Source organism: Salvelinus alpinus, chromosome 12 (genome assembly GCF_045679555.1).
Source record: "Salvelinus alpinus chromosome 12, SLU_Salpinus.1, whole genome shotgun sequence".
In the NCBI taxonomy this organism is placed as follows: domain Eukaryota; kingdom Metazoa; phylum Chordata; class Actinopteri; order Salmoniformes; family Salmonidae; genus Salvelinus; species Salvelinus alpinus.
In genome coordinates, this window is record NC_092097.1 from 16,802,942 (window position 1) to 16,819,032 (window position 16,091).

Genomic DNA, 16,091 nt, shown 5'->3' on the forward strand with positions numbered 1-16,091 from the left:
GTTTTGGTTGAGTCATGCGTCCTCCGAAACATGACCTGCCAAACTGCGCTTCTTGACACCCGTCTGCTTTACCTGTAAGCCAGCTGCACCAATGTGTCAGAGGAAACACCGTTCAACTGACGAACCGAAGTCAGCCTGCAGGCACCCAGCCTGCCACAAGGAGTCGCTAGAGCGCAATGAGCCAATGGGACATCGGTTATGACACAGCCTGGTATCGAACCCGGGTCTGTAGCAAGCAACACTGAACAGCAACCGTTGAAGCATGTATGAGAGTACCAATTGTTCCCGGACCACTGTGTGATCACACTCTGTAGCCGATGTGAGTAAGACCTTTAAACAGGTCAACATTCAAAAGGCCGCGGGGCCAGACGGATTACCAGGATGTGTACTCAGAGCATGCGAGGACAAACTGGCAAGTGTCTTCACTGACATTTTCAACCTCTCCCTGACCGAGTCTGTATTACCAACATGTTTCAAGCAGACCACCATAGTCCCTGTGCCCAAGAAAGCGAGGGTAACCTGCCTAAATGACTACCGTCCTGTAGTCCGTCTTGTAAGAAGCTGTTAATAAGCCTTTTGGACCTAGACTTGGCACTCCGGAACCGCTTGCCATGCGGTAGAAGAGAGAACAGTCTATGACTAGGGTGACTGGAGTCTTTGACAATTTTTAGGGCCTTCCTCAGACACCGCCTGGTATAGAGATCCTGGATGGCAGGAAGTTTGGCCCCAGTGATGTACTGGGCCGTACACACTACCCTCTGTAGTGCCTTGCGGTCGGAGGCCGAGCAATTGCCATACCAGGCAGTGATGCAACCAGTCAGGGTGCTCTCGATGGTGCAGCTGTAGAACCTTTTGAGGATCTGAAGACCCATTCCTAATATTTTCAGTCTCCTGAGGGGGAATAGGCTTTGACGTGCCCTCTTCACGACTGTCTTAGTGTGTTTGGACCATGATAGTTTGTTGGTGATGTGGACACCAAGGAACTTGAAGCTCTCAACCTGCTCCACTACAGCCCCGTCAATGAGAATGGGGGGGGCATGCTCGGTCCTCCTTTTCCTGTAGTCCACAATCATGTCCTTTGTCTTAATCACGTTCAGCGAGAGGTTGTTGTCCTGGCACCGCATGACCAGGTCTCTGACCTCCTCCCTGTAGGCTGTCTCATCGTTGTAGGTGATCAGGCCTACCACTGTTGTGTCATCGGCAAACTTGATGATGGTGCTGGAGTCGTGCCTGGCCATGCAGTCATAAGTGAACAGGGAGTACAGGAGGGACAGAGCACGCACCTCTGAGGGGCCCCTGTGTTGAGGATCAGCGTGGCAGATGTGTTGTTACCTACCCTTACTACCTGGGGGCAGCCCGTCAGGAAGTCCAGGATCCTGTTGCAGAGGGAGGTGTTTAATCCCAGGGTCCTTAGCTTAGTGATGAGCTTTGAGGGCACTATGGTGTTGAACGCTGAGCTGTAGTCAATGAACAGCATTCTCACATACGTAGGTGTTCCTTTTGTCCAGGTGGGAAAGGGCAGTGTTGAGTGCAATAGAGACTGCATCATTTGTGGATCTATTGGGGTGGTATGCAAATTGGAGTGGGTCTAGGGTTTCTGGGATAATAGTGTTGATGTGAGCCATGACCAGCCTTTCAAAGCACTTCATGGCAACAGATGTGAGTGCTATAGGTCAGTAGTCATTTAGGCAGGTTACCTTAGTGTTTTTGGGCACAGGAACTATTGAGTGCGGTCTTAGTGCCAGCATCGGTTTGTGGTGGTAAATAGACAGCTACGAAGATTATAGATGAAAACTCTCTTGGTAAACAGTGTGGTCTACAGCTTATCATGAGATACTCTACCTTAGGCGAGCAAAACCTTGAGACTTCCTTAGATTTCGTGGACCAGCTGTTGTTTACAAATATACATAGACCGCCACCCCTTGTCTTACCAGAGGCCGCTGTTCTATCCTGCCGAAAAAGCGTAAAACCCGCCAGCTGTGTGTTATTCATGTCGTCGTTCAGCCACGACTCGGTGAAACATAAGATATTAGTCTTTAATATCCCGTTGGTAAGATATACGTGATCGTAGTTCGTCTATTTTATTATCCATTGATTGTACGTTGGCTAATAGGACTTACAAGGCACCCAGACCTTCATCCCCGATATCTCCGTCTCTTCCGACTCAACTTTAAAGAACTACTTGGTAGCATAGTGGTTAGAGCGTTGGGCCAGTTACCTAAAGGTTGCTGGATCGAATCCCTGAACTGACAAAGTAAAGATCTGTTGTCCTACCCCTGAGCAAGGCAGTTAACCCACTGTTCCCTGGGCTCCGAAGACGTGAATGTTGATTATGGCAGTCCCCGCACCTCTCTGATTCAGAGGGGTTGGGTTAAATGTTCAAGTCACATTTCAGTTGAATGCATTCAGTTGTACAACTGACTATGTATCCCCCTTACTTAAGTTGTTTTTTTGCGTATCTGTACTTTACTATATAATTTTTTTTTTACAACTTTTACTTTTACTCCACTACATCCCTAAAGAAAATAATTTACTTTTTACTCCATACATTTTCCCTGTCACCCGAAAGTACTCGTTACATTTTGAATGCTTAGCAGGACAGGAAAATGGTCAAATTCACACACTTATCAAGAAAACATCCCTGGTCATCCTCTGCCTCTGATCTGGTTGACTCACTAAACACAAATGTTTCATTTGTAAATGATGGCGTTGGAGTGTGATGGCGTTGGAGTGTTGGAGTGTGATCTGGCTATCCGTAAAAAAGAAAAGAAAATTGTGTGGTCTGGTTTGCTTAATATAAGGAATTTTACATTATTTATAATTTTACTTTTGATATTTAAGTATATTTTAGGAATTACATTTACTTTTGATACTTAAGTATATTTAAAAGCAAATACTTTTACTCAAGTGGTATTTTACTTGGTGACTCACTTTTACTTTAGTTATTTTCTATTAAGGTATCTTTACTTTCACTCAAGTATGACAATTGAGTACTTTTTCCACCACTTCCACAACACAACACCTTCTGTCAGTGGCGAAATTACACGTATGTTCTGAGAGCGGCGCTACTTCTGTGTCTGATCTACACAACTCCTTTTGTGTGCAAGATTTTGAATTGCCTAGGACCTTTATTAGTTTTGATAACAGGGTAGAGACGTCTCCCTCTGCCGTATTTGTTCGGAACAGCATGACGTCAGTACGTGAGGACTGAATGAAACGTCATCCTTACGGCTGCAGCTTTGGTCCTGAAGTGGTGCGTGGCCTTTCTTTCGCTCTAGCTTCAATTGAACAATTAAGCAAATTATCTTTAAGTTTAATTTTATAACCATGGCGCGAAACATCTCCTTCTTCGCCGCCCCCACTTATCTGCTCCTTATCACTGTACTGTGTTATCGAGTGGCTGCCGACGGGCTGGTGAACGAGGAGGTGAAACGAACGGTGGACCTGAGCACGCATCTTGCTAAGATAACAGCAGAGATTCTTCTGTCAAACCAGGGAGACTCGGCGGTACATAACTTTATCTTGGCGGTAGAGCCCGACCTGGCCAACCACCTCGCGTACGTCGGTGCATCGGTAAGTGATTTCAGAATGAATTTGCTGTAAACCACATTTTGCCAGGTAGCTAGTTGGCTAACTAACATTAGCTAGCCGGCTAACATTAGCTAGTTAGCTAACATGAACATCTTTGTCCAGATTCGCCCAGTCAAGGCAAGGAAGCTACAGTACTTGCTCGCTAGTAAATGTCTACTTTTGTTAAATGGTGGATCTACCAAACTGTGGAAGGGCTGTAGCAAAAACATTTTAATAAAGTGCATTATATGATGGTGTGGAACTGTTTGAATGGGCTAGCGGGTGCACTTCCGCAACACAATTTGTTCTGTCAGTGGCTAAATGACACGTATGCGCTGAGAGGGTAGCTACTTCCGTGTCTGATCAGAACAGCCCCTTTTTGTGTGCAATATCTTTGAATTGCCTAGGACCTTAATTTATGTCAGATAGTTTCTAGGTAGACAATTCTTTCCCCTAATATCAGTGATTGTTTACACACCACCAATACCCGTGGGGAATGAATACTCACTCTACATTCACACCGTTGCATACTCAAACTCATTCCTGCCTGTAAATGAATACACCTCATGTCCAGTTGTAGTTGAATTGCAGCAGAATGGACAGACATGTAAACGTGTGTCTTTGCTAGGTGAAGGGTGATGAAGAGGAGGATGCCATGCTTGAGCTCAAGCAAACAACAATCCAAGGTCAAAGGTGAGAAGTTTATAATATATTGTGCATCCCTGTTCACTAAGGTTATATTGCATTATCCATTGTATGTCATTAGACTGTAAAGTTTGTAGATATGCATTTTTTCACCATGTTAAACTTCACCCCTTTTTCCAGTGGAGTTTCTCTCACTGTTTTAGTTTGTCCCCTTGTTTTTAGAACCATATATGTTGGTGCTGGTGACCTGACCCCTCTCCTATCTGCTATCCTCTTACAGTGGGGAGTTTTACAAGGTGCAGTTACCCTCCAGTCTGGGCGTGGGCGCTAAGCTGCGGGTGAAGGTGGAGACTGTCCTGAGCCACATCCTGAGGCCCTTCCCCACACACATTACCCAGGCTGAGCGTCAGCTGGTGGTGTTCCAGGGTAACCACTACCTGTACTCCCCCTACCCCACCCGCAGCCAGACCACCCGCGTCCGCCTCGCCTCTAAGACTGTGGAGAGCTACACCAAGCTGGGCAACCCCAGCAAGAGCGATGAAGCTATTGAGTATGGCCCCTTCCGTGATGTCGCCCCTTTCAGCGAGGTAAAGTGTCTCTGAGGTCCCTGACTGGATTTGGGATGCATTTAATATTATTTTTATGTATATTGTCTGACTTTATTGAATAGATAGATAAAGAGGATGACAGTGGGGAAAGATGGACATTGTGTCAAAGGGCAGAAGACTCGATTCTAACCATACACATGTGTAGACGTGTGCTGGAGGCTCCGGTTGAGACCGCTAGGCCATGTCCTTGAATGGTTTAAGCACTTTTGGGCCAGCTGAATAGCGGACATTGGCTTAGTGGAGTCATATTTGGATTAGAAGCAAAAGGAGAAATTTCTTTTTTTGTTCTTTTTAGGATGCCATGAAGGTCCATTATGAGAACAACACACCCTTCCTCACTATTAGCAGCATCACCCGCATCATCGAAGTCTCCCATTGGGGAAACATTGCTGTGGAAGAGACCATTGACATGAGGCACACAGGTGCATTCCTGAAAGGGCCTTTCTCCCGTTATGACTACCAGCGTCAGTCTGACAGTGGCATCTCATCAGTCAAATCCTTTAAGGTGTGTTGATTTTAAAGACTCCTTTATTGCCATGGATCTTGGTGCATTTTCAAATCATGCTTGCAGGAGGACTTCTTAAGATTGTATAATAACTGCATCTCCTCACTCTCCCGAAGACCATCCTTCCTGCCTCAGCCCAGGATGTGTACTACCGGGATGAGATCGGCAACATATCCACCTCCCACCTACAGATTCTGGAAGAATCTGTGGAGGTGGAGGTTCGGCCCCGCTTCCCTCTGTTTGGTGGCTGGAAGACCCACTACATTATCGGCTACAATCTGCCCAGCTATGAGTACCTCTACACTCTGGGTGAGTTGAGTTGGCTAAATTACCATAACTATTAATAACCAGAACTCTTTAAAGAGAAATGGCCCGAAAGCTAAAAAATGATGTGCTAATGCTTGAATTCATCCTGTTGATTCTCAGGGGATCAGTATGCTCTGAAGATGAGGCTGGTTGACCATGTATATGATGACCAAGTCATCGACTCCCTCACTGTTAAACTCATATTGCCAGAAGGCGCCAGGTGAGCATGCATGGTGTGTATGTGCACACACTCCTTTAGTGTCTGTGGAAATGGACAGATCTCCTGTTTCATTCTAATGATCCACATCTTTTCCTCTCAGGAACATCCATGTGGAAACCCCCTACCCCATTGACCGCATTCCAGACCAGCTGCACTACACCTACCTGGACACCTTTGGTCGTCCCGTGCTGGTGGCTTCTAAGAACAATCTGGTGGAGCAGCACATCCAGGATGTAGTGGTGAGCTGCTGGGCCCTAGTGGAAGAGGGAATTGGAGACTTTAGGGGGGAGGTTCTGGGGAGAAAGGAAGGCAGTTTGTTTGTATGAATTAACCAGTGTGCCATTACTATGACAGGATTGTTATAAGCAGTCGCTCCAGAGATACACCACCACCAGGGCCCAGCAGCTGCATGCTTTACATCTGAAACCCTTGCAGAGAAATGCTTTAGATGCAATGTAAGATTAGGTCCTTCATTGATGGTGCAAGTTCCTCAGTGTCTCTCTCTCACTCATCCCCCCAGGTGCATTATACCTTCAATAAGATCCTGATGCTGCAGGAGCCTCTATTGGTGGTGGGGGCCTTCTACATCCTCTTCTTCACAGTCATCATCTATGTGCGCCTGGACTTCTCCATCACTAAGGTACTCCATCCTCAACATACTCTGCTGCTCTTATTATGGGGAGCACTTTAACTCTCCTGTCATTACTCCCTTCTAAGTTCATCTACTTTTCCCCCCTGTATGCACTTCCTGACTCTCTCCCCTTCTCTCTCCATCTTTTTATCCAGGACCCTGCTGCAGAGGTTCGTATGAAGGTGGCCTCCATCACAGAGCAGGTCCTGACTCTGGTCAACAAGCGTTTAGGGCTGTACCGCCACATGGACGAGGTGGTGAATCGCTATAAGCAATCCCGAGACACGGGGGCCCTGAACAGCGGCCGCAAGACCCTGGAGGCCGACCACCGCACCCTCACCAACGACATCAGCTCCCTGCAGGCCCGCCTCAAAACAGAGGGCTCCGACCTCGCAGATAAGGTGTGTGTATTCAATTGTGTGTACGGTATTTGTATCTACCCTTGTGTGTGTGTGTGTGTACACTGTGCTGAGCCTTACATTCCGCTGTGTGTGTTTCAGGTGGGTGAGGTGCAGAAGCTGGACGGCCAGGTGAAGGACCTGGTGGGTCGCTCCTGTCAGGAGGCTGAGCGCCTGGTGGCAGGCAAGGTGAAGAAGGAGGCCTACATCGACAACGAGAAGACCCTAGCTAGCAAGAGACTGGAGCTGGTGACGCGCATCGACAGTCTGCTGGACACCCTGTAAACGCCACAATACACACGTGATGGTGTGCAGTATACACAAATGCTATACGCACACAAACACACGTGCTGCCCCAGCTACACATCTGTTGAACCGCTCTTGCACTCATTTATAATAAGGAACATCGCCATTTTCACACTATACCCCCGCAAGCTCAATGTCCATCCTCTGAGACCCAGACACGAAATAAACACACTCACGCAGAGTAACCTGTAGGTGCATACAAACACTCGTGCCTTTGTGCCTCGCTAAAAACATGACGGCATTATGCTTAACACCACAGTGAGTGCTTGCGTCACACCTTATGTGGGAGAGTCTAGTGTGAGTTAAATTGCGCGGAAGAGTGTTGCTCAGAGTAAATGCAGCGTTTTCATGTTTAAATTTGGAATCCTCTTTTGTATTTAGTTCTCACCCTTTTGTATGATTTTTGGAGATGAACAATAATTGTTTTACTATGGATAGTCAAGTTACTCTGTAAGGGTTGTCTCATACATGTCTCATCTGTCCCATGTCTATACTCCCTTGAGCCCTTCCAACCTGTGTGCTCCTCTAAAGGGGAAGTAGTCATCATTGCCGGTGCCCCTGAAATAAGGTGGTCCATGTGAGTCAAACAATCTCTAAATGTCTTTGTCATATTCTTTGCACTTACAAACCACAATTGCTCCTTCCCCCTGGCCATTACATTTTGTATATTTGAACAATGTTGAAGCTCTGAAACCGTGTGGACCCCAATTCAAAGGGTTACCATCTTCATGTTAAGTTTCTAATTGTTCCTCTGTAATATTTCTAACATTTGTATGATTTCTTGTTTTGTAATGGTATGTTTTCTTTGATTAGTAAATGCATGACATTAGGCCATGTGTGTGGGGAAGAGTATGTGGCAATCGAAGACATTGGTTGATAACGTATGTAAACCTGTACCAGTAGTAAGTGAAATGGGGGGAAATGAACCAAATTTGAAATAAATCTGGAAAAAAATCAGAAAATGTGTTATTTTTTTATATAACGTGTTGAAACATTGCCTGACAGCAGTGTGAAATCCAAATGATTGATACACCTTTGAAACTCTTCAGGGAAGTAACCTAGTTCCACCAACTGAGGGCAATCTTGCTCTCAATATATTTTCAAATCTCTGGTGGTGAGAGTCATTCAGCTTTTGACTTCGGAAAGTGAGAGTACAAAGTTTGATCCTGACTTTTTACTTTCAATATGTATACAAATATGTGCACAATCCATGTTATCTACAGTATCTATGGAGATGTGGTTTGCTGATTTATTTGTTAAGTTCATCACCAAGAATAATAATTGGTTATGTGATGAAGACATTAAATAATGGCTCACCTGTCAATGAGTAAGCAAGAGGGCAATGGTGGGTTGAATTCTCCATTTAAAGATATTACATACTGAATGACATTGATTACATTTCCCTTCTCTCTCCACACTCTGGGAATTTGCATGAATTTCCAACACTGATGTATCATAGTGTGCACACCAGGCCTCAGCAGGTTGATCCAAACCTCTGGAGGAGGGTGGAGACCTGCTTAATTCTTCCCAATCAGAGAGTAGAACAAACAGGAGATGAGACACAGGTCATTCTAAGGTCGCTGCTTTCCCTTTAGGGTCATGAGGGGTTGCCTTAGTTCATTTCCTGTGCCATAATAACAAAACTCATTCTGGTTGCCATGATAACATTAACTTATTGTATGTGCCATACAATAATCATTGTGAAAATACACATTGGAGGAAGGCGAAGACAATGTCTGTTAGCACTGATGTTCTGTGGTGTTAAAAGGCTCCACAATGCTGTTTTTGTTAGTGTGTTTGTGCTTCAGTGGAGATTTGGCGCTGCAGGGCTGGTAGACCCTCTCATTCTCACACCAACAAACTGTACTGCAGACATACTATAGTAGACAAAGTTTCCCTCGCTTGTTTGCTATGTCAAACAAAATGACTGAGGTGATGTAATGCTTCTTACAATCTAATGACACCATCACATCGCAACTTGGTTAGGAGATTGTCAGATATTGTATTCTACACCAGGTTGAGTATCATCTGTATACTTTTTCCTGAACTGCTGTATGTTTGGCAAATACACTGTTATTTTTATATCACAAGGGAGAGAAAGTAGTGTACAGTATGTTGCATTAGCACTTCACAATAACACCAATTCCTTACATCTGGCATCACCTCCAATAGTGGTAATAATTTGATTGTTTTACACAAATGCATGCCATAGTGTTTTCTTGTAATAGCTTAGTGTAATTTACTGTGTGTGGTTGGTTGATACAGTTGAAGTCGGAAGTTTACATACACTTAGGTTGGAATCATTAAAACTTTTTTTTCAACCACTCTTGTTAACAAACTATAGTTTTGGCATGTCGGATAGGACTTCTACTTTGTGCATGACACAAGTCATTTTTCCAACAATTGTTTAAAGACAGATTATTTAACTTATAATTAATTCAATGTATCACAATTCCAGTGGGTCAGAAGTTTACATACACTAAGTGGACTGTCCCTTTAAACAGCTTGGAAAATTCCAGAAAACGATGTCATGGCTTTAGAAGCTTCTGATAGGCTAAATGACATCTTTTGAGGCGATTGGAGGTTTACCTGTGGATGTATTTCAAGGACTACCGTCAAACTCAGTGCTTCTTTGCTTGGCATTAGAAAATCAAAAGAAATCAGCCAAGACCTCAGAAAAAAATGGTAGACCTCCACAAGGTACCACGTTCATCTGTACAAACAATAGTACGCAACTATTAACACCATGGGACCACGCAACCATCATACAGCTCAGGAAGGAGACGCGTTCTGTCTCCTAGAGATGAACGTACTTTGGTGCGAAAAGTGCAAATCAATCCCAGAACAACAGCAAAGGACCTTGTGAAGATGCTGGAGGAAACAGGTACAAAAGTATCTATATCCACAGTAAAAACGAGTCCTATATCGACATAACCTGAAAGGCAGCTCAGCAAGGAAGAAGCCACTGCTCCAAAACCGCCATAAAAAAAGCCAGACTACGGTTTGCAACTGCACATGGGGACAAAGATCATACTTTTTGGAGAAATGTCCTCTGGTCTAATGAAACAAAAATATAACTGTTTGGCCATCATGACCATCGTTATGTTTGGAGGAAAAAGGGGGAGGCTTGCAAGCCAAAGAACACCATCCCAACCGTAAAGCACGGGGGTGGCAGCATCATGTTGTGGGGGTGCTTTGCTGCAGGAGGGACTGGTGCACTTCACAAAATAGATGGCATCATGAGGAGGGGAAATTATGTGGATATAAAGCTTGGTTGCAAATGGGTCTTTCAAATGGGCAATGACCCCAAGCATACTTCCAAAGTTGTGGCAAATGGCTTAAGGGCAACAAAGTCAAGGTATTGGAGTGGCCATCACAAAGCCCTGACCTCAATCCCATAGAAAATTTGTGGGCACAACTGAAAAAGTGTGTGTGAGCAAGGAGGCCTATAAACCTGACTCAGTTAAACCACCTCTGTCAGGAAGAATGGGCCAAAATTCACCCAACTTATTGTGGGAAGCTTGTGGAAGGCTCCACGAAACGTTTGACCCAAGATAAACAATTTAAAGGCAATGCTACCAAATACTAATTGAGTGTATGTAAACTTCTGACCCACTGGGAATGTGATGAAAATATTAAAAGCTGAAATAAATAATTCTCTCTACTATTATTCTGACATTTCACATTCTTAAAATAAAGTGGTGATCCTAACTGACCTATGACAGGGAATTTTTACTTGGATTAAATGTCAGGAATTGTGAAAAACGGAGTTAAAATTTATTTGGCTAAGGTGTATGTAAACTTCCGACTTCAACTGTATGTGGCTGGTAGAAGGAAAAGATTCGTTAGAGATCTTCTTTTGAGTTCTGTCTCTGCCTTGCTTTAGCTTCAGCCTATAGTGGATGTGATAACTGGTCGCACCAGGGCTGCGGTTGAGATGTTGGCCAAAGCCGAGCAAAATTCTGTTTAAACCGGAATCCACGAACAGAACTGTATCCTGATGTGGCGAACAGTGAAAGCTGAGAAACACTGGTGTGTGCATAGGTGTATGTGCGTGCATAGGTGTATGTGCATGCATATGTGTATGTGCGGGTAAGGGGCACCATGTGGTTGTTATGTAACTTAGGTTATTGCAAGTAGGTTATTTCTCAGAACTGATTAATAGTTTCGGAAGAATCTGAAATAAAAAGCCAGGTAGCTGTGAAATTGGGAATTCAGAGGGCAAGAGCAACGTGACCTGCTGGTGATTGATTATGTTGAGCTCACCTGCAGCCCCCTTCTCCTAATCTCTTTCTCTCCCTCTCTCTCCCCTCTCTCTCTCTTTCACGCATGCACACACACACACCCTTCCGAAAGACCAGTCACTGTCAGAACAATATTATGAACTGAAGAAACTTCACAGCGCATGCTCATAAATCACTCCAACATAAATCACTCCAACTGTGTCCAAATGTTTGATGTGACGTTGATGGAATATTCTCCTAACCCTCAGAAAACTGGACACATGAATGTTCATGCAACGTCCCACGAAAGTGCCTAGAACAATGGGATATTCTGGGAACATGGTAACCACATTCTGGGTCAATTCTGTTTGACATTAAGGGAATGTTCTAACTCTAGTGCCAAAACATGCTAAATAGTTGCTAACATACATAGAATGTTCCCAGAAATGACGGAAAACTGGACAGTCAAACATCAGGAGAACATTACGGGTAACATTACAAAAACGTTCTTTCTCCCTAGAATTGTTAGCTGGGTCTGTAAAGAATTTACTTTGGGCTTCAAGCAAAATAAATCAGGAAAATCCACGTCATGCATTCTGGCAATAAACACACTCCCAGGTCTCTGCCTCCTGTTGTATTCAAAATCATTTACAAATATAGCATCCTATGCTAGAATCTGTAGCTTCGCTGTGGACAAATCCTGCATACTTTGGCTCCTCTTAACCTGGAAACAAACCGAGATGGAGAGATGACAACAGCAGCCCGTTTTCTGTGGACCTCTGTCCTCTGGCCAATGTGTCAGCCATTCCACAGTGACAGGCCTGGGGCGGAGGGGCCTGCGCTGGGGAGGGGGATGAAAGCAGCCTGGTCGGTGCCAATGTCCTGTGCAGGTGGCAGGGCGAGGAAGAGGAGCACAATGACAGCACCTGTGCCGCTCGCACAGCTGTAGGGGGTGAGGATGAGGATGGCTGACAGACAGACAGACAGACAGACAGACAGACAGACAGACAGACAGACAGACAGACAGACAGACAGACAGACAGACAGACAGACAGACAGACAGACAGACAGACAGACAGACAGACAGACGAGGGGAAGGAAGGTAACAGGGAGAGATTGGGAGATCGCTGGACGGGTTGTGTTCGTCTGACTTCAAACAGAGGCTTGTGTCGCGGGTGTGGAGAGACACATTCTTGTCAGGGGCGGGTGTGGTGGACGGAGGGAGGGTTGAGGGGATGGAGGAAAAGGTGGAAGAGAGACAGAAAGAGGAAAAGATCATTGAGAATGTTGTCGTTGCGTCCATGTACTGCATATACAGTTGAAGTCGGAAGTTTACATACACTTTAGCCAAATACATTTAAACTCAATTTTTCACAATTCCTGACATTTAATCCTAGTAAAAATTCCCTGTCTTAGGTTAGTTAGTATCACCACTTTACTTTAAGAATGTGAAATGTCAGAATAATAGTAGAGAGAATTATTTATTTCAGCTTTTATTTCTGTCATCACATTCCCAGTGGGTCATAAGTTTACATACACTCAATTAGTATTTGGTAGCATTGCCTTTAAATTGCTTAAAGATATACTTCTCCTTAATGCAACCGCTGTGTCAGATTTCAAAAAAGCTTTACAGCGAAAGCACATCATGGAATAATCTGAGTACAGCGCTCAGAGACCAAAACAATCCATACAGATACCCACCATGTTGTGGAGTCAACAGAAGTCAGAAATAGCATTATAAATATTCACTTACCTTTGATGATCTTCATCGGAATGCACTCCCAGGAATCCCAGTTCCACAATAAATGTTTGTTTTGTTCGATAAAGTCCATAATTTATGTCCAAATACCTAATTTTTGTTCACGCGTTTAGTTCAGGTCCAGACGAAAAGTCTAAAAAGTTATATTACAGTTCGTAGAAACATGTCAAACGATGTATAGAATCAATCTTTAGGATGTTTTTATCATAAATCTTCAATAATGTTCCAACCGGACAATTCCTTTGTCTTTAGAAATGAAAGGGAACGCAGCTCGCTCTCACGGCCGCGCGCGAGACTTAGCTCATGGCATTCTGCCAGACCCCTTAGTCAAACAGCTCTTATTCGCTCCCCCTTCACAGAAGAAGCCTGAAACAAGGTTCTAAAGACTGTTGACATCTAGTGGAAGCCTTAGGAAGTGCAATCGGACCACATTTACACTGTATCTTGGAAAGGCAAAGACTTGAAAACCTACAAACCTCAGATTTCCCACTTCCTGGTTGGATTTTTTCTCAGGTTTTTGCCTGCCATATGAGATCTGTTATACTCACAGGCATCATTCAAACAGTTTTAGAAACTTCAGAGTGTTTTCTATCCAAATCTAATAATAACATGCATATCTTAGCTTCTGGGCCTGAGTGGAAGGCAGTTTACTCTGGGCACCTTATTCATCTAAGCTACTCAATACTGCCCCCCAGCCATAAGAAGTTTTAACTTGGGTCAAACGTTTTGGGTAGCCTTCCACAAGCTCCCCACAATAATTTTGGCCCATTCCTCCTGACAGAGCTGGTGTAACCGAGTCGGGTTTGTAGGCCTCCTTGCTCGCACACACTTTTTCAGTTGTGCCCACAAATTTTCTATGGGATTGAGGTCAGGGCTTTGTGATGGCCACTCCAATACCTTGACTTTGTTGTCCTTAAGCAATTTTGCCACAACTTTGGAAGTATGCTTGGTGTCATTGTCCATTTGGAAGACCCATTTGCAACCAATTTTTTACTTCCTGACTGTCTTGAGATGTTGCTTCAATATATCCACATAATTTTCCCCTCCTCATGATGCCATCTATTTTGTGAAGTGCACCAATCCCTCCTGCGGCAAAGCACCCCCACAACATGATGCTGCTACCCCAGTGCTTCACGTTGGGATGGTGTTCTTCGGCTTGCAAGCTTCCCCCTTTTTCCTCCAAACATAACGATGGTCATTATGGCCAAACAGTTCGATTTTGTTTCATCAGACCAGAGGACATTTCTCCAAAAAGTATGCTCTTTGTAACCAAATGTGCAGTTGCAAACCGTAGTCTGGCTTTTTTTATGGCAGTTTTGGAGCAGTGGCTTCTTCCTTGCTGAGCTCCCTTTCAGGTTATGCCTATCTAGGACTTGTTTTACTGTGGATATAGATACTTTTGTACCTGTTTCCTCCAGCATCTTCACAAGGTCCTTTGCTGTTGTTCTGGGATTGGTTTACACTTTTCGCACCAAAGTACGTTCATCTCTAGGAGACAGAATGCATCTCCTTCCTGAGCGGTATGATGGCTGTGTGGTCCTATGGTGTTAATACTTGCGTACTGTTGTTTGTACAGATGAAGGTGGTACCTTCAGGCATTTGGAAATTGCTCCCAAGGATGAACCAAACGTGTGGGGGTCTATTAGCCTATCAGAAGCTTCTATAGCCATGACATAATTTTCTGGAATTTTCCAAGCTGTTTCAAGGCACAGTCAACTTAGTGTATGTAAACTTCTGACCGACTGGAATTGTGATACAGTGGATTATAATTGCAATAATCTGTCTGTAAACAATTGTTGGAAAAATTACTTGTGTAAGGCACAAAGTAGATGTCCTAACCGACTTGCCAAATCTATAGTTTGTTAACAAGAAATTTGTGGAGTTGTTGAAAAACGAGTTTTAATGACTCCAACCTAAGTGTATGTAAACTTCCAACTTCAACTGTATACAGTGCATAGTGCACTTGTCTTCACATTTTACTGCCTTAAAATGTAATCTAAAAAGGGATTAAATTAGATTTTCTTCCGACAGATCTACACAACATACATCCCATTTTCAAAGTGAAAGAGAATTACAGAACATTTTCCAAATTAATAAAATATGGTTTGAGACAAGGTTTGAATAGTGCTGCATTTTTTACAAAAATAATGGATATATGTTGCTGTTAAGAGTCATGGGATAACTATAGTTCTAACTATGCTTTTTGGAAAGTAACTATTTTTCCGGGGGAACAAATAGTTACTTTCGAGGTGACTACAACTATTCAAGTATAGATCTCAGAAGGTAACTACTTTTGTAAACAATTTGAAAACAGATTTGAGAAAGCAACTACTTAAAAAAAAGATTTGATTACATTTCTCGGGAAGTGACTACTTTTCCGAAACTTTTGGATTGGCTGCCTTCATCAAATGGCAGGGCTGTATCTGGAACTGCATGTTGAAAATAGAAATAGAATGAATAGAGCACACACACAATCTCTTATACAATTCTAATCTATCTGACAGTCATATTTGAAGTTTCATTCCAGAATGCTACAGTGCCTTTAGAAAGTATTCAAACCTCTTGAGTTTTTCCCACATTTGTTGTGTTAAAGCATGAATTTAAAATCGATTAAATCAATATTTTTTTGTCACTGGCCTACACACAATACCCCATAATGTCAAAGTGGAATTATGTTTTTCAAAACATTTTTACAAGTGAATTATGAAAAGCTGAAAGGTCTTGAGTCAATAAGTATTCAACCCCTTTATTATGGCAAGCCTCAATAAGTTTAACCAGTCACATAATAAGTTGCATGGACTCACTCTGTGTGCAATAATAGAGTTATTACCTCACCTCTGGATCTCACAAATACGTACGGTCCATCAGTCGAGCAGTGAATTTCAAACACAGATTCAACCACAAAGACCAGGGAGGTTTT

The 16,091-nt window shown here is 43.6% G+C and overlaps 1 protein-coding gene across 1 annotated transcript; it reads left to right on the forward strand.

Moving 5' to 3' along the window:
• Nucleotides 1–3,205: 3,205 nt before the first annotated feature.
• Nucleotides 3,206–8,151, forward strand: LOC139535622 (dolichyl-diphosphooligosaccharide--protein glycosyltransferase subunit 1-like). Its single transcript, XM_071335216.1, has 10 exons — nt 3,206–3,573; nt 4,199–4,263; nt 4,496–4,802; nt 5,119–5,328; nt 5,445–5,637; nt 5,755–5,854; nt 5,955–6,093; nt 6,375–6,494; nt 6,641–6,886; nt 6,986–8,151. Exons 1-10 carry the CDS (start codon nt 3,328–3,330, stop codon nt 7,166–7,168), a joined length of 1,809 nt encoding a protein of 602 aa, XP_071191317.1. The 5' UTR covers nt 3,206–3,327; the 3' UTR covers nt 7,169–8,151.
• The last annotated feature ends 7,940 nt before the right edge of the window (nt 8,152–16,091 follow it).

Excerpts from the sequence above, each read along its gene's own strand:
- LOC139535622 (XM_071335216.1), top strand. The coding sequence starts at position 3,328 with ATGGCGCGAAACATCTCCTTCTTCGCCGCCCCCACTTATCTGCTCCTT. Across the intron at positions 5,638-5,754 it reads TGAGTACCTCTACACTCTGG|GGGATCAGTATGCTCTGAAG; the intron begins GTGAGTTGAGTT and ends GTTGATTCTCAG. Across the intron at positions 5,855-5,954 it reads ATATTGCCAGAAGGCGCCAG|GAACATCCATGTGGAAACCC; the intron begins GTGAGCATGCAT and ends TTTTCCTCTCAG.